General features: G+C 41.4%; 1 protein-coding gene across 2 annotated transcripts in view; it reads right to left on the bottom strand.

Annotated features, from left to right (window-relative positions):
- RASA2 (RAS p21 protein activator 2) overlaps positions 1-18,676 on the bottom strand; it is a 216,491-nt gene that overhangs the window by 177,517 nt on the left and 20,298 nt on the right. For both annotated transcript variants that reach the window (XM_030216595.1, XM_030216596.1), the window contains exons 2-4: positions 15,273-15,390; positions 7,728-7,831; positions 3,485-3,579 (exon numbers count right to left, since the gene is read on the bottom strand). In XM_030216595.1, the coding sequence (XP_030072455.1) occupies positions 3,485-3,579; positions 7,728-7,831; positions 15,273-15,390 (317 nt within the window). The remainder of the gene's footprint in view (positions 1-3,484; positions 3,580-7,727; positions 7,832-15,272; positions 15,391-18,676) is intronic.

Genomic DNA, 18,676 nt, shown 5'->3' with positions numbered 1-18,676 from the left:
AAGATCACTAGTCACTGCTATTAAAATCTTTATTTACTATGTAAACATCTAAGATATGCCAGTTTTGTAGTCACAGCTCTCCTGTAATAAACAATATGGGCTAGATCAGTGATTCCCAAACTTTCCTGGGTCACAGCACTCCTAGGCTACTCATTTCCTCTCAAGTCTCCCCCTGCCCTCCCCCCACCAACATCAAGTCCTACCTTTGCTGGCGGGGATGCCCAAGTCCCACCAGCTGAAGAGGTCCACTGCCCGAGGTCCAAGCTCCATGCTGCTTGCGCAGCAAGCAAATCAGTAGCATACTTCAGCCACCAACACCTGCATTCTCATACATGCCCTCCTCCTCTCTCCCCTTCCATCCAGCATAAGCAGTTTCTCCCCCAATTCCAGTGTCTGCCTTCTCCCTGTACCTGCTCCTCCCACATGCACACCCATCCCTGCCGCCACTACTGCTGCTTCTCTAGAGAAGCAGCAGTAGCGGCGGCAGCAAAACAAGTTGCAGCAATACAGAACCGGACTCTCCAAACACAAAGCTGCCGGCTGTGCCCTGGAACAGGAAGTGAAGTTCAAGGGAGCAGGACTGTCAGACACATGTATGAAGATTCCAGCCCAGCGTGGCTGCATCTTGCTTTGTCGCTGCTGCTGCTCATCTAGAGAAGTAGCGGCAGGATGGGTGTGTGTTGGGGGAGCAGGGACAGAGATGAGGCAGACGCTGGATTGGAGTGAGCAGTAGCGATTTGAGTGGCGGTGGGAGGGAGGACAGGATCTGCCACAGCACCCATGAGATTTTGCTGCAGCACACCAGGGTGCAGCCACGCGCAGTTTGGGAACCAATGGGCTAGATTCTATATATAGCGCCGTAAAAAAAACAAACAAAAAAAAAAACACACCTAGGAGTATTCAATAAACCATGCCTAAAGTTAGGAGCGGTTTATGAAATGCGCCTAGGGCCCATCCGCTTTGACACTTGTTCTTATACGTTAGATAAGCTCTATGCTCGTTCAAGTGCAGAAGTCCTTTCGCATCTCATCAGTTACATAGTTCCAGCACCACAGTTGTTCATGACTCCTGAGGCTGGCAGCTTCATCTGCTGAAACATGGTCGCGTGTTGGGTGCTTTGTTGGTGCTTGTCCAATAAAGAATGAGATTGCATCTTATCTGCTGACTGGAAGTCATTTGGTCATCCCCTACTTGTCTCTCAGTATCTGGACCCACCACAGGGGGTTTTCCTCCTGTTTTCTTTGTTGTTGCATTTTATTATCAGTGCTACATGCACCATAATATACCTTCACAATTTCAACATAGCACAGACAAATGGGCTCAAGTGACCAGGGAAGATTATACAGAAATGGAATTTCAAGAAGAGAATTTTGAGAAGGGATAGGAGAGGCTACCTTGGTAGAAGTGCACCTCATCACACAGCTGCAAAGTGTTACAACACTTATATAGGCATCCTACCTGGACAAAAAAGTGTGGCCACAAATAATCAGGGAACTGTCTCAAATGTGGTAATTTGGAGGTGACCTTTATACACTTTATGTATAAAGGTCAGCTTGGCGCGTTTTAAAAAAAGGTCTGGATGGCTTTCTAAAGGAAAAGTCCATAGACCATTATTAAATTGAGCCTGCATGAGTGGGAAAGTGTGGGGTACAAATCCACTGCTATTTCTGGGATAAGCATTATAAAATGTTTTGTACTTTTTGGGGATCTTGCCAGGTATTTGTGACCTGGATTGGCCACTGTTGGAAATAGGATGCTGGGCTTGATGGATCTTTGGTCTGCCCCAGTGTGGCAATACTTATGTAATATCCAAAACATAAAAGCAATATTGGACAAATAGGGAAACAACCTGAACGTATGCTAGAACAAGTGGACCCTCAGACGCTTGAAAATGTGCTTACCGAACTTAACTGATGATCCGGACTTGGCAAGTGAAGGTGCCTTGGTGCTTTATAACTTTTGCTACGTGAGACGTGGGGTAAGGAATATTGTAGATGAAAATATTCGAGTTATTCCCCAAGTTTTCCACGTCATCACTGTGACCCCTGACGCAGGTGCTAGTCACCGAAACACGGCCCGTGTCGGGTCAAGGCTCATTCATTAAAGAACTTTGTTCCATTTTAAAGGCCCGTGGTGCTGTTTTTTTGTTTGAACTTCTGAACAGGAACCATTTGCTCATAAACCTTGTCTTATTGCAAATTTTAGTAACCAACACTTACTTTGTGGAAGAATTCTATTCATAACGTATCGCAAATGGAACAGATTACTATTGGGAAAGGCCATAAAGCAAGTTTTGTACACTTGGGAATCATTTCTAGGAACTCTGATGACAGGACTTTGCAATATTCTCTTTAATGCTTTAAAAGTTAAATTCAGAATAGGTAGGAGAGGGATAAGGAGTGGGAAGAAAAAAAAATAATGCTCAATGTTGATATGGTACAGATGCAAAAATGTTATGTGGCATCACTTTATAATGCTAATAAAGATGGCTCTCCATAAAGCTTTAGCAATTTGGCTTTTACAAACTGACCAAATTCAAAAGTATCCAGCACAGAATGACAGCAACAGTATTTTAACTATAACCCACTTTGCCTTGTCCAAGTTCAGTCTACCCACTCCAATAAACTTCATGTGATGACATGGGACTCCATTCTCTCTACTAACACTTCAGAGGATGTTCCAACAGCCTCATACTGTACTCCTTATCTGCACTTTAGTGTCAAAGAGCTAGAGTATAACCATGTTCACAGGTGGGCATATTCACTATCTAAAGTAAATCTAAAGTAGCCACTGCAAAAATATACTAGCCACCACAAAAATATGAAGTTTTAGGCAACGAGGTAGGTTGTATTACATAAATGGAGGTTAAAAGCGTCAGTCAGTGAGAGAAACAAGACAGACAGACACAAATATTAAGACAATAGAGCATATGTAACTTACTGTTATCCAAGCCTGGAGGACAACAGATCACATAATCCAACAAGGTAGGAAAAACCAAGATGTAACATTCATCAGGGTAATCAACTTGTACCTGAGAAACCACCCACTGTACCCTAGATCATCTGGTAATTAGAACACCACAACTGTGAGATTGCCAAGACTACTTGCCTATCCCAATTGGTAGCCAGGTCTTATGAATCATTAAATCTTGTTTTATTAACCTAAAATTAAGTTACAGATGATTAAGACCTTTATTTTGAACAAACCATGTGTTAACTAATAAACAAGAAAATTCTCTCCTTTTACAGCCCAGCCATACAGATGGCAAAACCTAGTACATCTGCACATCAAGGTCTTGCTAATGGACTGGTCTGCAGATGTGTAACCAGAGACCAAGGGTCTCAGTTTTCTGTGGTGTCAATTCTATTACAGAAAAACTTCAGAAACTACACACCTTCAAAATCCTGAAAAATCAGCAACTAACACATACTTTTAATATTTAGTGTTGCATACATATTACATTTATTCCAGTTATAACATATACCTGAACTTCTGAATTAGAATCAACTGGCTGAAGTGAAAACCATGTTTCTTTATCAGTGAATCTACATAAATCTTCTTTTTTAAAGGATACTTTTCCTATAGGAAAAAAAAAAAGGAGCAATAATCAAAGACCTTGGACTTATACACCAACAAAATTTAAAACATAAGAAATCCCCAAGTACTTAAAACCTGAACAACTTAGCAATGGATTACCAAAAGAAAGGAGCACTGTGCATTTTCTACTTGAAACGGTAACAATGCTTGTTTTCTTCTGAGTTATTGGCCATGATAATCTAGTGCATTTCTTGCCTTAGTTTAAAACAATGGCCATGCTTTCATGTAACAAAAATTATATATTCCAATGTCCTACATCAAAGTCATACAGTACAGAATATCTTGGTTCTTTCAATAAGCCTGATGAAATAGGCAGCAACATCAAAATATATTTTTTGGTTTTACAGCCAAGTTTGAAAAATGGCTTTTGATAGCTTCAATACCCTTTGCCCCCATTCCAGGATGACACCCCCTCTCAACATCACTCTCCACCTACCCCCCCACCCCCCCAGCAAGATTCCCACAACAGTTCTTTCAAACCATGCCCTCACACCTCACTCTCAATCTCTACCCCATTTAAAAAAAAAAAAAAAAAAAACACCTCCCAGATGGCATACACCCCCATAGCACTCTCTCAATAACCACCCCCTGTAATTAAATCCCTCTATACATGGATAAGGTCACATTATTGGTGTTTCCAGGGATTCAAAAACAATTTAATCAGGCGTATAGCTTACTATTTTATTTAACCAATTTTATGCTATGCTCAAGGCCCTCTTCAAAAGAACCATCTACAAACAAAAGATAGGAAAACGGTACTTTTTGGAATCTGCTAGAGCTACCTTTTAGATTTCTCAAGTAATTGTAACCCAGACTAGCCACTATTAGACTGGACGGCTTGATGGATCTTGATCTGACTCAGCATTGCTTATACATATCTAGATATTGCTGCTACAGGTCATTATTACAAAGACCAATTCCCTACTATGAATAAAAGATTAAGACCATTGCTCCTAGTAATCCAATAACTTGCACAGATTTGTAACACCAAATCCAAAAGCTTATTCTTGCTGAAACACAATTATGATTTTAGTGATGTTTATCAACAGGACATGCGATACCTTGCATACAAGTCTTGCTCAACATCTAGTCACTGTATTACAACTCTGATGGTTTTAGCATTATGAAATAGCTGTTCTATTAGAACCAAAACAAAACACCCCACAAAAACAAATATATGCACACCAAAAGTCTCATACAGAAATTACGAACTTCTGCTCATTTATAGCATGGTTTGACAAATCCTATGTGCCAGGGCACTTTTGTGCCTAAAAATGTAATTGGGGGACCTAAGGTTGTTTGTTTGTTTTGGGGGTTTTTTTCCTTGCTTACTTTTGGCTAAAGTGACATTGCTAGTGATGCCAGTCAGCAACCACATAGGCCAAAGGGAGGAGGTGATGGCAGCATCACTGGCCTGGAGCAAGATACCAGTTGCTGCTGAAAGACTGCTTGGACAAGGAAGAAGGGGAAGATATCAAAAGAGCTCTCAGCTGATCTCTATACCTGCTCTTCCTGTCTCTGGAAACCATAAGTGAGGCTCTCCAATGCTGTACTCTGTTTCGTTTGGGTTTTTTGCTTTTTTTACTTTTATGTTATACCACCTTTTAAGGTTTGGTTTGTGAAGTAAATTTCAGTCACTCAAAAGTGTGGTTCCCACATTCAAAAAAATATATCTGTTGAGGCCAGGTTTACAGTGCAAATGGAGAAATTAGGACTTACCTGGTAATTTTCTTTCCATTAGTTCTTCATACTATTCCAGGACGAGTGGGTAGTTATGTCCATCGACTAGCAGGTGGAGATAGAAAATACAGAACTGAGCACCACTACATAGCTCCCTGCTAGAAGTGCAGCTCCTCAGTATCAGTCCTCAAGCAAGGAAGAATGCCCAATCAGGAGCATGGTCAGCAACCAACACATCCAGCCCCAAGAAGCATTCGAAGACAAGGCCCCTGGAAAACAGGATACAAGACATGCACAGAGCCACCAATGAGGGTGTCGAACCACAGGAGGGCTCCTGGAATAGTGTGAAGAACTAATGGAAAGAAAATCATCAGGTAAGTCCTAATTTCTCCTTCCACTACGTTCATTCCCACTATTACAGGATGAGTGGGATGTTCAAAAGCTATCCCTATGATGGTGGGAAGCCGAACCTGCCACACACAGAACCGACGCCCCAAATGCAGCCGCTGCCTGCGTGGCCCATGCTATACCATCATGCTTACTGAAGGCAAGCAGAGAAGCCCACGCTTCTGCCCTACAAAAATCCATCAGAGAAGACAACGAAGCCTCTGCCCAAGATGTAGACACACGCCTTCCAACCCGAGGAGAATAGCCTGAGACCATGGCCACCTTCACTCACCGGGCAAAGGAAGTCTTGGATGCCAAGAAATCCAACTGCCCAAAAGGTCTATACAAAAGGCAGAAGACATCGAGAACCTCGAAAAAAGGCAAGAGAGCCCTGCGAGAGGCATATAACCGACTACATAAAAAAAACATGCACTCGGGCAAGAAGGACAAAACTGCCCAAAACAAGACCCCCTGCCTCAAGCGTCCCAATAGCACAGAGTTCTACGCGAGAACTGTCAGGATCACCTAGCGACAGGGCACAAAACGGAGAGTGCTACATAGCCCGAAGGACCAGCATAAAATCTCATTTGGAAAAGGCACTCGAAGGGCAGCGTAAGCGACCCACACCTCTCTGAAAACGAATCACAATTGGACGAGCTGCTAAAGAAGAGGTCTGCCAATGACCCTGAAAGCAATCCAGGGCTGCCACTGGAACCCAGAAGGAGCCCAGCGCTAGCCCTCGATATTCCCTCCCGCAAAAATGCCAGGAAATGGCCCAGAGAGGAAGCAAATAATTGGCCGGCGCAAAGGAAGAAGAGCCTGCAGCAGAGAAGCCACTAATCCTTCTTCCTCAGCTGAGCCCTCTCAAGGGCCAGGCCGAAAGACCAAAGGGAGAAGAATCCTCCATGACCACCAGGCCCTGACAGAAGAAACCTCGAAACTGAGGGAATCGCAGTAGCTCCCCAACTAGGAGCTTCACGAGATCTGCATAGCACTGGAGCCATGTCCAGGCTGGAGAACAGGAGCACTGTATCCCAAAGGAATGCCACTCTCCCCCACTCCCGGCCTAACTTCAGCACGGGGAAAGGTGTACGGGAGTCCCTCGCTCAGACACAAATGCAGCAGGGCGTCTAGACCCCGAGAGTCCTCTTCCCTGCGACGGCCAAAGAACCGAGGAACCGTGACATAGGCTTAGGCCAAGAGAACTAAGCCCCATCAACAAATCACCAGCTGTAACGGCTTGACAGACAGCTCCCACTCGCTGGAATTCGGAGTGTGCCTGTTAAGGTCAGTCCCCGTGTGAGGAACCCCTCAAACAGCTAAAAGGCACAACAGGTGTCTCTGCCCCGGCCAAAAACCAACTGGGTTCCCGAGTCAGCTAACTGCTAGGAGTTCCCCCCTTTAGCTAGTAGAAGAGGCCAGTGTCATAGAAAATCACTAAAACTGCTCCTCCACTTCCTCCATTTTTTTTTTGTAGCACCGACACGCAGTGCTCCCATCGATGTCCCAAGGCCTGAAGCACAGCAGAACGGACCCTGGGTCCACAGTCACCCCCTCCCTTTCAGAGCACGGCAGCAGCACCGGCCTGCCAGACTCACCGTGTTGCTTGCGGTGACTCATCTTCTGAGCAGGCTCTCACACAGAGGAAAAACAGGGAAAAGGCGCAGAACATCCCAGGGGAAAGGCATGACAGGGACCCAGCACCACCAGGTATGTCTGCTCAACCGGGAACCAACTGACCAACTGGACCAGGAGCAAGGCCTCAGAACCAGAGACAGAGGAAGTCTGTCTGTCCATCCACCTGCTGGAGATAGAAGACACTGAGGAGCTGAGCTGCTAGCAGGGAGCTATGTAGTGGTGCTCAGTTCTGTATTTTCTATCTCCACCTGCTGGTTGATGGACATAACTACCCACTCGTCCTGGAATAGTGGGAATTAACGTAATGGAAACACTATTCACCATCTATAAGAGATACACCTGATTGGCATATATTACTCTAACATAGAAGCAAAAGTGGGGAGGGGGGAGTAACAAAAATGTTAAAAGCATTTATGGTTACTTACCTATACGAATGTCTCGCTGTAAAACACTCTTATCATAAATATAAAATGACAAATACTGGAAAGTTCTTGGAATTTCGAAGAAAAAATCTTCATTGTAAAATGGACTGAAAAAAAAAAAAAAAAAAAAAAGATTATGAAATGAAATGTCCAATTCAGCATTTTAGAGCAGGAGTTCTCAACCTAGACCATGAGACTACACCTAGCCATTAAGGTTTTCAGAATACCCATGATGAATCTGTATACGCACAAACAAATGGAAATACGTTTTCAGGATACCCACAATGTATAGGCATATGAGTGCATGCAAATCTGACTGGCTAGGTCTGTCCCAAGGTCTGGGTTGAGGACTCTTGTCTTAGAGAAACTATGCTTTCACACATGTCAAAAAGAAAATTCATCCCAAGCCATATACCACACATTTGCAGTCTACAGTTCTGGTTTTACACAGTCTTCTATTTTGTCTTAAATATTTTGCATGGTTGTAAGAGTATATTTTTTTCACATAATTTTCTTGTCCAATGGGGAAGTGGGGGGGGGGGGGGGGGGTAGGGAATAGGACTTGATATACTGCCTTTCTGTGGTTTTTGCAACTACATTCAAAGCAGTTTACATAGTACATACAGGTCACAAGGAGCTGCAGTGGGAATTGAATCCAGTTCCCCAGAATCAAAGTCCACTGCACTAGTCTACTTCTCCACTCCTTTCTGAACTGGCTTATAACAAACAAGTCACAAAATAATGGGAATAATAATAATGTTATGGGATACAAAAATCACCATGTGCAAATCCCATCTATTCCAATAGTAATAAAGAAAGAGTATTCATAAACTTAATACCTTTTTCAAATTATTTTTTGACGTGCTCATAAGTTTTCATAAGGACCAGCACAGACTGCCATGGTCTTACATTGTTCACTTATTTCTAATCATGGCAATATTCAATTTTAAAGCGTGTCAAAACGTGCACTCATATATTCTAAATGCTTTACTGCATAAAATTCCACTTAGCTTAAAGAGTCCTGGGTGCCGACATTGAGAATTCTCTGAAATAAGGAAGTATCTGGAATAGAGTCCCCTGGTTCCTTTTTTGAGGTAGTACAGATTCCATTGCACTGAACTGTCGAAGCAACCGACCTCATTGTGGAAAAGCTGGAGACATTGTAAGAGTTGCACAGCTCAGAAACCTCCCTGGAGCAGAGAAACCTTACACAATACCCTGATGTTATGACACGGAGCAACCCAGGACTCATTTTTCCCCATTCTTTGAGAAAAGGATGGAACCTGAAGCCACAGATGTACAGCAAGATTTGGATTATAAGAGCAAAAAGACGGCTGCTTGAGACAGCGCTGACTGTTTGGGTTAGGGTCTAGAACAAAAAGCCTGCTGCTATTGTCTAGCTTGCCTTGCAAAAGTGGAGAAAGTTTTTTTTTCTGAAAAAGATAAAGCTTCCTTTATATTGGATAATGCTTGTTCATTTAGAGGAGGAGGATGTAGGCTCCTCCAAGGGACAGTGGAAAGGTGCTAAAAGAAGGGGTGGGCAAAGTTTATACACAGAGGGCTACATGAATATCCGTACTTTACCCTGGCGGGCTACATTATGTAATGTTGGGACCGGCAGTGCACAGAGCTCCACAGACCTGTGATAAATAAAAATTTAACAACAACAACAAAAGAATGGAGCAAACTGCTAAAGTGGCTATTTAGAAAATATTTGCCAAATAGTTATTTCAAAAGTCACCAAAACTCTCGTTAATGAAAATTTCTAGTAAAAACTAAACTGCCTCGGATCCTGCGTTCCATTCAATTCTAGAAACTTCACAATCCTCTGCTTTAGAAGCATTTCCATTAGTTTATTCACCACAGAGACCAAAACTAACAGGCCTATAATTCCCAGCCTCCTCCTCCTTTCTGCTCTTGTGCAGACAGACCACATCTACCCATCTCCAGTCCTCTGGGACCACTCCATTTTGGATGGTTTTGATCACAGACAATACTTTATGGTAATACTAGATAATCTCTGCAGCTTCTGACATCATTTATTATGACCTTTTACTAAACCATTCGAGATCACTGGGTATTCAAGGCACTGTTTGGGCCTGATTTAAGTCTTTTATGTCCAATTGTTGCTTTTCTGTTGAAAAAGGGAACAAACTATCAAACTTGAAATCTATTTTGGCTGTGTCCCTCAAGGGTATGCTTTATCTGCGGGCCTTTCTAACCTGTACATGACTTCTATTTGCTGTTTTTGTCATGTCTTGACTTAGTCACGACTGTATGCTAACATACAGTTTTATTTTCCTGTGAAAGACCCCATTGACAATTCCCCGTGACTTCTCCTGCACTTACAAATGGTAAAAAGCTGGATAAAGGCAAATAGATTGAAATTAAACCTTGTAAAAAAAAAAAAAAGACAACTTTCTTATCTAATAATGTTATCCCTGAGAAAATACTTTGTTAGTTGATGACACTGAGATTACAATTGTTCCAGAATGTAAATCTCAGTATTGTTAGATTCCTCTCTTTCCTTTAAAATTGCAAGTTAAGAATGCAATTCAAAACACCTTTTTCAGATTAAAACTAATTAAACAATTAAAAGGCAGTCTTTCAGACTTAACAATTGTAGGGACTTAAAGATGATAGTCCAGAATAGGTGAAACTATCGTAATTCCATATATTTAGGACTTCCAAACTACATGCTTTATGCTTTGTAGATAGCTCAGAACACAGCTGCTTGGCTTACTGCAGGACTCTCAGAATAACCATATCACTCCTGCGTTATGCCTTCACTAGCAAGTGAAATTCAAAGTTTTGAGCACCATCCATCAAGCTCTGAACGACACTCCTCTGACACTTGCCACTTCTCTCAGAATTTAACGTCCATCATGCTGTTTAAGATCTACTGAAGGTTACTGAATGTACCTTCCTTCAAACATGTCAGACTTGACATATCACTCTGCAATTGTTTTATGTAGAGGGCTCTCCACTGAAGAACACACTACCCCTTGAGTTACACAGTACCAGCTCGATAATACAATTAAGAAAACAGCTGAAAGCACATTTTGTTCACACATGCATTTTTAGTGGGTTACTTTTATGGTGCATTTAAAAAAGTGTCTGTAAATTTCACTAAGTTTTTTTTTTAAGGCTCATTTATTTGCTCATGCATTTTTTTTATTGTGTGTTAATTGTTTTCATTCTGTATCCCACCTAAAATGGAAAGATATTTATTTAAAATACTTATAGCCTGTACCAAGTATAACTACTTGAGATTCAGAAAGACTTCAAAACTTACTGATTATTAGCATTGTAATATTTTCTGTTATTTTCTTAAATATTGTAATCAAATCTTTTTGCAAACCACCCTGAACTATTGGTTGAGGTGATCTCGATATAATGAGTAACAATAATCCCCTCAGAGGGGACACCACTCTGCTGTGGTAGTGGCTTATGTGCTTCCAGGATTCAGAGGGCTATGTTGTACAGCCACCCATATCAGATAGGCCTCTAGGAGAAGCCAGAATAAGAATGTTTCAAACTAATCAAGCACGATGCAAACAAGACAAATTAAATTCTATACCAGACCAGTCATCACTATGGACAACAAGGACTGCATCAGGTGTTAGAGTACTAAGGTTCAGGATCTTCAGTTGAACTAACTAGGGCTGGACTGTACAAAGCTACTGGAAAAACAAACCACAAACTCGACAAATACACAACTGCTGAATTAAAAGAAATTATGGTTTGCTACTACAGACCCATTAAATCATGGCAAGGGCTCTTATTGGTCATCTCTGATGAGTCAGAAGTCTCAGTCTCCACCTGCTGGGCTGGTCCGGAGAGACGCTAAGGAATTATGGTTTGCTACTACAGACCCATTAAACCATGGCAAGAAGAACACTCAGATCAGAGGCAATTCAACCCAAAAAAAAAATTACGAATGGGGAATTTGAAGAAATACAACAAGTGCCACTTCAGTCAGCCTGAAACAAGGGAAAGAACCCCAAGCAATCTCTGAGCAAAACAGCACAATGAACATAAGATCAACAGCTCACTCAAAAAAAAAAACCCAACTGAAACAAAAGATCCTAGAACACACGAGAATAAAGACAATGTCAGATTTCCTGAACTGAAACTTGTTTATTGCCTAAAAAGATCTAGTACAAGCATAGAGAACTGAACAAAGTTGTTGAATCTACAGAATAGCTTTAGAACAAAATCAACCAGTTTATTTACAGTGCTGATCACATAACTGGGATATGAAGTAAAAATGCAAGACATGAAAGAAAATCTGAAAACAAAACACAAGGTACCAACTACATACCAGGAAGATCAGTGAACTTAGTAGTTTAAAAAAAAAAAACACTGCAACATTGAAGAAAATTGCTAGATACGAGGCTAAAATTATTCAGTACAGCCAGAGCTAAAATCCCTCAAATCAAATCAGAGGCACTTCCACCAGACATGAGCGGAGAAGCTAACAGCCAGCTCTGTTTTAGAACCTTTTTTTTAGATATATAACCCGTTGAACAAAAAAAAAAAAAAAAAGAAAGAAAGAAAAGGAGGCCAAGAACTTGACCAAACCTGGAAAAGATCAGCTACTTACCTCCTGCAAAAAGTCCAGCAAAAGGGACACAGTCTGAATGTTATAAACCAATAACCTGTCTGCCAACAATGATCAAACTGCTGACAGAACTAATAGCAGACACAATCCATGACAAGAAAGAGAAACAAATTTGCTTCCAGTGGAACAAAACACCGGAGGCCCAAAGATCAGCTTCTGATTGACAAAATGATCTTGGAAAACGGCAAATGCTGAAAAATGAACTTCACTATAACTTGGACTGACTACAAGGCCTTTGACTCACTGTCACATAGTTAGAATTTGAAATGCCTAGAACTAGCTAGAGTGAGCGAAAATATTAAAAAAAAAAAAAAAAACTTCGTTGAGGAAGCAATGAGTCAGTGGAAAACAGACTTGACAGCTGGCACTGAAGAAATGGATCGGGTGATTATGAAAGGAATATTTCAGGGCAGAGGCATAGCCAGCCCTCCAATTTTGGGGGGCACCTAGGGGTGGACTGATGGGGGGGGGGAGTCAACACTTCCTTCCCTCCTACTCTCCCCCCCCCCCCCCGCCCCCCACCTCCCTGATACTAAATATACCTTTGCTGGCAGGAATGCAGAGGCTCTACCAGCCGTTCCCCTCCTTTAATGCAGAAGTCGGCGGCGAGCCTCCAGCCACTGACTCCAGGACTCCCAGAGCATGCTCAGTTCGTGCAAGAACTGAGAATGCATGAGAAGTCCCAGTGTTTAAGGCTCTGAGGTCCAAAATAGAGAGAAGGCCCCAAATCTTTCTGGTGATCAACAAATATCTGGAATCGAATCCTCCTCCCTAAACAAAAACAAACAGTCTTGATGACCAATTTTATCTGCTTGTTCACAAAGATTCAAAAATTCTACTGTTAAAGCCAAGAGCAACCCTGCCTTGAGTTGATCTTTTTTATTTGCATTTAATAAACTTGAAAGAAAAGCACACTTCAGAAATTTCCTAAGAAAAAACAAAATCACAGCTGCAATAATATGTGCTACACAGTCCACTAATAGGGAAGAATCAAGCAGAAAGTCCCTAGTAGCATAAGGCAAAAAAATAAAGAGGGAAAGTCAAAAGAATAATAATAATACTATGAGAGGACAAAAACCACAAATCCTTAAAATTGCTCCAAATAGTAACTCCTTTAACTACATTTCTCAAATCTTAATGCAAAGTCTCCACTTGTTTTGCTTCTAATAAAACTGCAGCTGGCCAGGATCAAAGAAAACATCTCTTAAAATAAATAACTACCACACATTTACATGGGTAGCAAAACTGAAAAGAGTCCCTCAAAGACTGAGCTAACTGTGGTAAAAAAAAAAAAAAAATGTCTTCTCTCGAGCTGACTTTGTAAGATCTGGGATCAGGGCTCAAGGTTGTATCAAGCTCTCCAAGAGACACTGCTTCAAGCGTTCCAGTGGAGCTGGTCCATAGTAAGATGGGTTTTACAGCAAGGTGAAGCTTGCTAGGTCTCAGAGGGAAAAATCCCTAGTTTTCCCTTTACACTTTTTCCACATATTGAAGGGGGGGGGGGATCACTGAACTACTTTTAACGCATCCTCCCCTTAAGCGGCCATCCCTGGATCTTAAGTTAATCTTTTTATAAAACTCAGAACTGTAGATGTAGTTTATACATTTTTTTACAATAAAACAAATGTTACTAAATATCTGAAGAAAATGGAATGTCTCCACCGATTCTCATAACATGATCCACCATGAAACAGTAAAATAGCTGCCATGATAGAATAAGAAATAAGACATTTGCAATAATAGGTAATGAAGGCAGAAAGACCAATTTAATCTATCTGGTTTGTATCCTCTTGCTGCCTATGACAAAAGCTCGAACAGTTACTTGTTATCCAAGACAGGTTTTTCTTCTTTTGGTCTTCCTGTTAAGATATTATAAAATTCTGGATACAAAATTCCCAATCTTTATACAACCCAGCTCCCTCCCCCCAACTAAGCCTCCAATACTAGTATTTTTTTTTTTTTAATTAAAAATTGTATTGGGCAGGGTATATATAATTAACCATAACAACCAATACATCAAAGCTTCAAATGAATTCAACAATAAATTCACTGGTATTAATACCTTCATCTATATTCCTCTCCTCCCCTCTACCACCCCTCTTAACTTTTGTTATTTTTACCCCTATTAGTGACAGACCACTCACAAGGCTTCCTCTGTTTGTTGCCTTAATAATGTAAACCAATTAAATAAGTCCCCCACACCAACTAGAAGAACTGTTTTCTCTTTTTAACCATGGGGTAGTGGTCACTCTGTACACCATGCACAGTTCCATCTATTTCCCCACTCGTCCTTCAAAGCCTCAAAATTGCCTCAAGGTCCCAATACTGCCTCTTTTCCCCAACACCTGTCCTCCTAGGTTGATGGAAAAAGAACTCAAATATCAAACAAGCAAGTAGTGGAAGATTATAAAACTGTAAACAGATCAGATTGCACCGACTATATTAAAGCTACCTGTGGAGCTAGCTTATTCATAATAAAACTCATTCTTTTAACATTCCAGGGGCCCAGTTTACCAAGATGAATTAGTTATAGGCAAGAATGTGGTTAAGGTGTACCATCCAGACGTTACTTAGCTTCTTTCTTATCTGTTCAGCAAAATTTATGGACCATAATGTTTTCCCATCATCTTTTATTATCTTTGTTGTCTTAGACGATACATTTACGATTAACTTTTTCACTATGACATTGTTTAATGATATTATACTGAACTGTAGCCTACCCATGTTATTGTGTAAGCCACATTGAGCCTGCAACTAATGGGAAAATGTGGGGTATAAATGTGTTTAAATAAATAAATAAAACACTGCTTAGTAAACAGGGCCCCAGGAGTCTTATAAAAAAAAAAAGTGTCTAATTGGTACAACACAAAGATGTTAATCTAGATAAATATTTATATTAAATATTCTAGAAGAGTACTACCTACCTTAAAGACTTTTCAACAACTTTTGTACGGAACACTTCTTCCTGGTCCAGATTTATTGTGCAAAAACAGTCCCTCATTTTGTTGGGCAAGTGATATGGAAGTAAATTTTTAGCTTCGCCTAGGAAATATCAAAACAAAAGAACATGTTAGTTTACAACACCAGAAAAACTTGTGGGTACCCAAAGTGGTGCAATTAAATTTGTCCAGGTTTAATATACAATAAGCTAAATAAAAAAAATAATAAACTAACCAAGTACAGAGACTCGGGGACACTCAAGGAAGTTACATAGAAATAGTTTTAAAACAAATAGGAGGAAATATTTTTTTAGTCAATGAATAGTTAAGCTCTGGAACTCTTTGCTAACGAACCTTTTCCAGAGATGGGAAGGCGGTAGAACTAGAGGGCATGAAATGAGATTGAAGGGGGGCAGACGCAAGAAAAATGTCAGGAAGTATTTTTTCACGGAGAGAGTGGTGGATGCTTGGAATGCCCTCCCGCAGGAGGTGGTGGAGATGAAAACGGCAACGGAATTCAAACATGCATGGGATAACAAAGGAATCCTGTTCAGAAAGAATGGATCCTCAGGAGCTTAGCCAAGATTGGGTGGCAGAGCTGATGGTGGGAGGAGGGGCTAGTGCTGGGCAGACTTCTGCAGTCTGTGCCCTGAAAAAGACAGATACAAATCAAGGTAAGGTATACACAAAAAGTAGCACATATGAGTTTATCTTATTGGGCAGACTGAATGGACCGTGCAGGTCTTTTTCTGCCGTCATCTACTATGTAACCCAAGATGAAGCTGGAGGAACAATCAAACTAGCATAATCAAGTGGCTAATTGAGTCAAAAGGAACAATTCTATAATCTAGGCACACGTAAAGGTCTAGTACATTAGCACTTATGTGTACCCCTACTCATACACAATCTTGGTGCTATCCTGCAAATATCTGCTAAAAACAAAAAATACTTATATAAGTACATAAGTAATGCCATACTGGGAAAAGACCAAGGGTCCATCGAGCCCAGCATCTTGTCCACGACAGCAGCCAATCCAGGCCAAGGGCACCTGGCAAGCTTCCCAAGTCCGTTTAGTAGCGGTTTATGGACTTGTCCTTTAGGAAACCGTCCAACCCCTTTTTAAACTCTGCTAAGCTAACCACCTTCACCACTTTCTCCGGCAATGAATTCCAGAGTTTAATTACACGTTGGGTGAAGAAAAATTTTTTCCGATTTGTTTTAAATTTACTACACTGTAGTTTAATCGCATGCCCCCTAGTCCTAGTATTTTTGGAAAGCGTGAACAGACGCTTCACATCCACCTGTTCCACTCCACTCATTATTTTATATACCTCTATCATGTCTCCCCTCAGCTGTCTCTTCTCCAAGCTGAATAGCCCTAGCCTCCTTAGTCTTTCTTCATAGGGAAGTCGTCCCATCCCCGCTATCATTTTAGTCGCCCTTCGCTGCACCTTTTCCAATTCCACTATATCTTTGAGATGCGGCGACCAGAATTGAACACAATACTCAAGGTGCAGTCGCACCATGGAGCGATACAACGGCATTATAACATCCTCACACCTGTTTTCCATACCTTTCCTAATACTACCCAACATTCTATTCGCTTTCCTAGCCGCAGCAGCACACTGAGCAGAAGGTTTCAATGTGTTATCGACGACACCCAGATCCCTTTCTTGGTCCGTAACTCCTAACGTGGAACCTTGCATGACGTAGCTATAATTCAGGTTCTTGTTTCCCACATGCATCACCTTGCACTTGCTCACATTAAACGTCATCTGCCATTTAGCCGCCCAGTCTCGTAAGGTCCTCTTGTAATTTTTCACAATCCTGTCGCGAGTTAACGACTTTGAATAACTTTGTGTCATCAGCAAATTTAATTACCTCGCTAGTTACTCCCATCTCTAAATCATTTATAAATATATTAAAAAGCAGCGGTCCTAGCACAGACCCCTGAGGAACCCCACTAACTACCCTTCTCCATTATGAATACTGCCCATTTAACCCCACTCTCTGTTTCCTATCCTTCAACCAGTTTTTAAATCCACAATAGGACATTTCCTCCTATCCCATGACCCTCCAATTTCCTCTGTAGCCTTTCATGAGGTACCTTGTCAAACACCTTTTGAAAATCCAGATACACAATATCAACCGGCTCCCCTTTGTCCACGTTTGTTTACTCCTTCAAAGAATTGAAGTAAATTGGTCAGGCAAGATTTCCCCACACAAAAGCCGTGCTGACTCGGTCTCAGTAATCCATGTCCTCGGATGTGCTCTGTAATTTTGTTTTTAATAATAGCCTCTACCATTTTCCACGGCACCGACATCAGACTCACCAATCTATAATTTCCCGGATCTCCCCTGGAGCCTTTTTTTAAAAATGGGCGTTACATTGGCCACCCTCCAATCTTCCGGTACCACGCTCGATTTTAAGGATAAAGTTGCATATCACTAGCAGTAGCTCCGCAAGCTCATTTTTCAGTACTCTAGGATGAATACCATCCGGTCCAGGAGATTTGCTACTCTTCAGTTTGCCGAACTGCCCCATTACGTCCTCCAGGTTTACCGTGAAGTCAGTAAGTTTCTCCGACTCGTCCGCTTGAAATACCATTTCCGACACCGGTATCCCACCCAAATCTTCCTCAGTAAAGACCGAAGCAAAGAATTCATTCAGTCTCTCCACTATGTCTTTGTCTTCCTTGATCGCCCCTTTTACCCCTCGGTCATCCAGCGGCCCAACCGATTCTTTTGCCGGCTTCCTGCTTTTAATATACTGAAAAAATTTTTACTATGTTTTTTTTGCCTCTAATGCTTTTTTTCGTAATCCCTCTTGGCCTTCTTTATCTGTGCCTTGCATTTGCTTTGACACTCCTTATGCTGCTTCTTGTTATTTTCAGACGGTTCCTTCTTCCATTTTCTGAAGGCGTTTCTTTTAGCCCTAATAGCTTCCTTCACCTCACTTTTCAACCAGGCCGGCTGTCTTTTGGAGTTCCGTCTTTCTTTTCTAATTCGCGGAATATGTATGGCCTGGGCCTCCAGGATGGTATTTTTGAACAGCGTCCACGCCTGTTGTACAGTTTTTACTCTCTCAGTTGCCCCCCTAAGTTTTTTTTTTACCGTTCTTCTCATTTTATCATAGTCTGCTTTTTTAAAGTTAAACGCTAACGTATTTGACTTTCTGTGTACAGTTACTTCAAGGTCGATATCAAAACTGATCATATTATGGTCACTGTTATCAAGCGGCCCCAGTACCATAACGTCCCTCACCAGATCATGCGCTCCACTAAGGACCAAGTCTAGAATTTTTCCTTCTCTCGTCGGCTCCTGCACCAGTTGCTCCATAAAGCTGTCCTTGATTTCATCAAGGAATTGTCTCTGTAGCGTGTCCCGAT

Source organism: Microcaecilia unicolor, chromosome 10 (assembly GCF_901765095.1).
Source record: "Microcaecilia unicolor chromosome 10, aMicUni1.1, whole genome shotgun sequence".
NCBI lineage: Eukaryota > Metazoa > Chordata > Amphibia > Gymnophiona > Siphonopidae > Microcaecilia > Microcaecilia unicolor.
The sequence above is the reverse complement of the archived record's forward strand: the minus strand, read 5'-3'. Positions and strand labels throughout refer to the sequence as shown.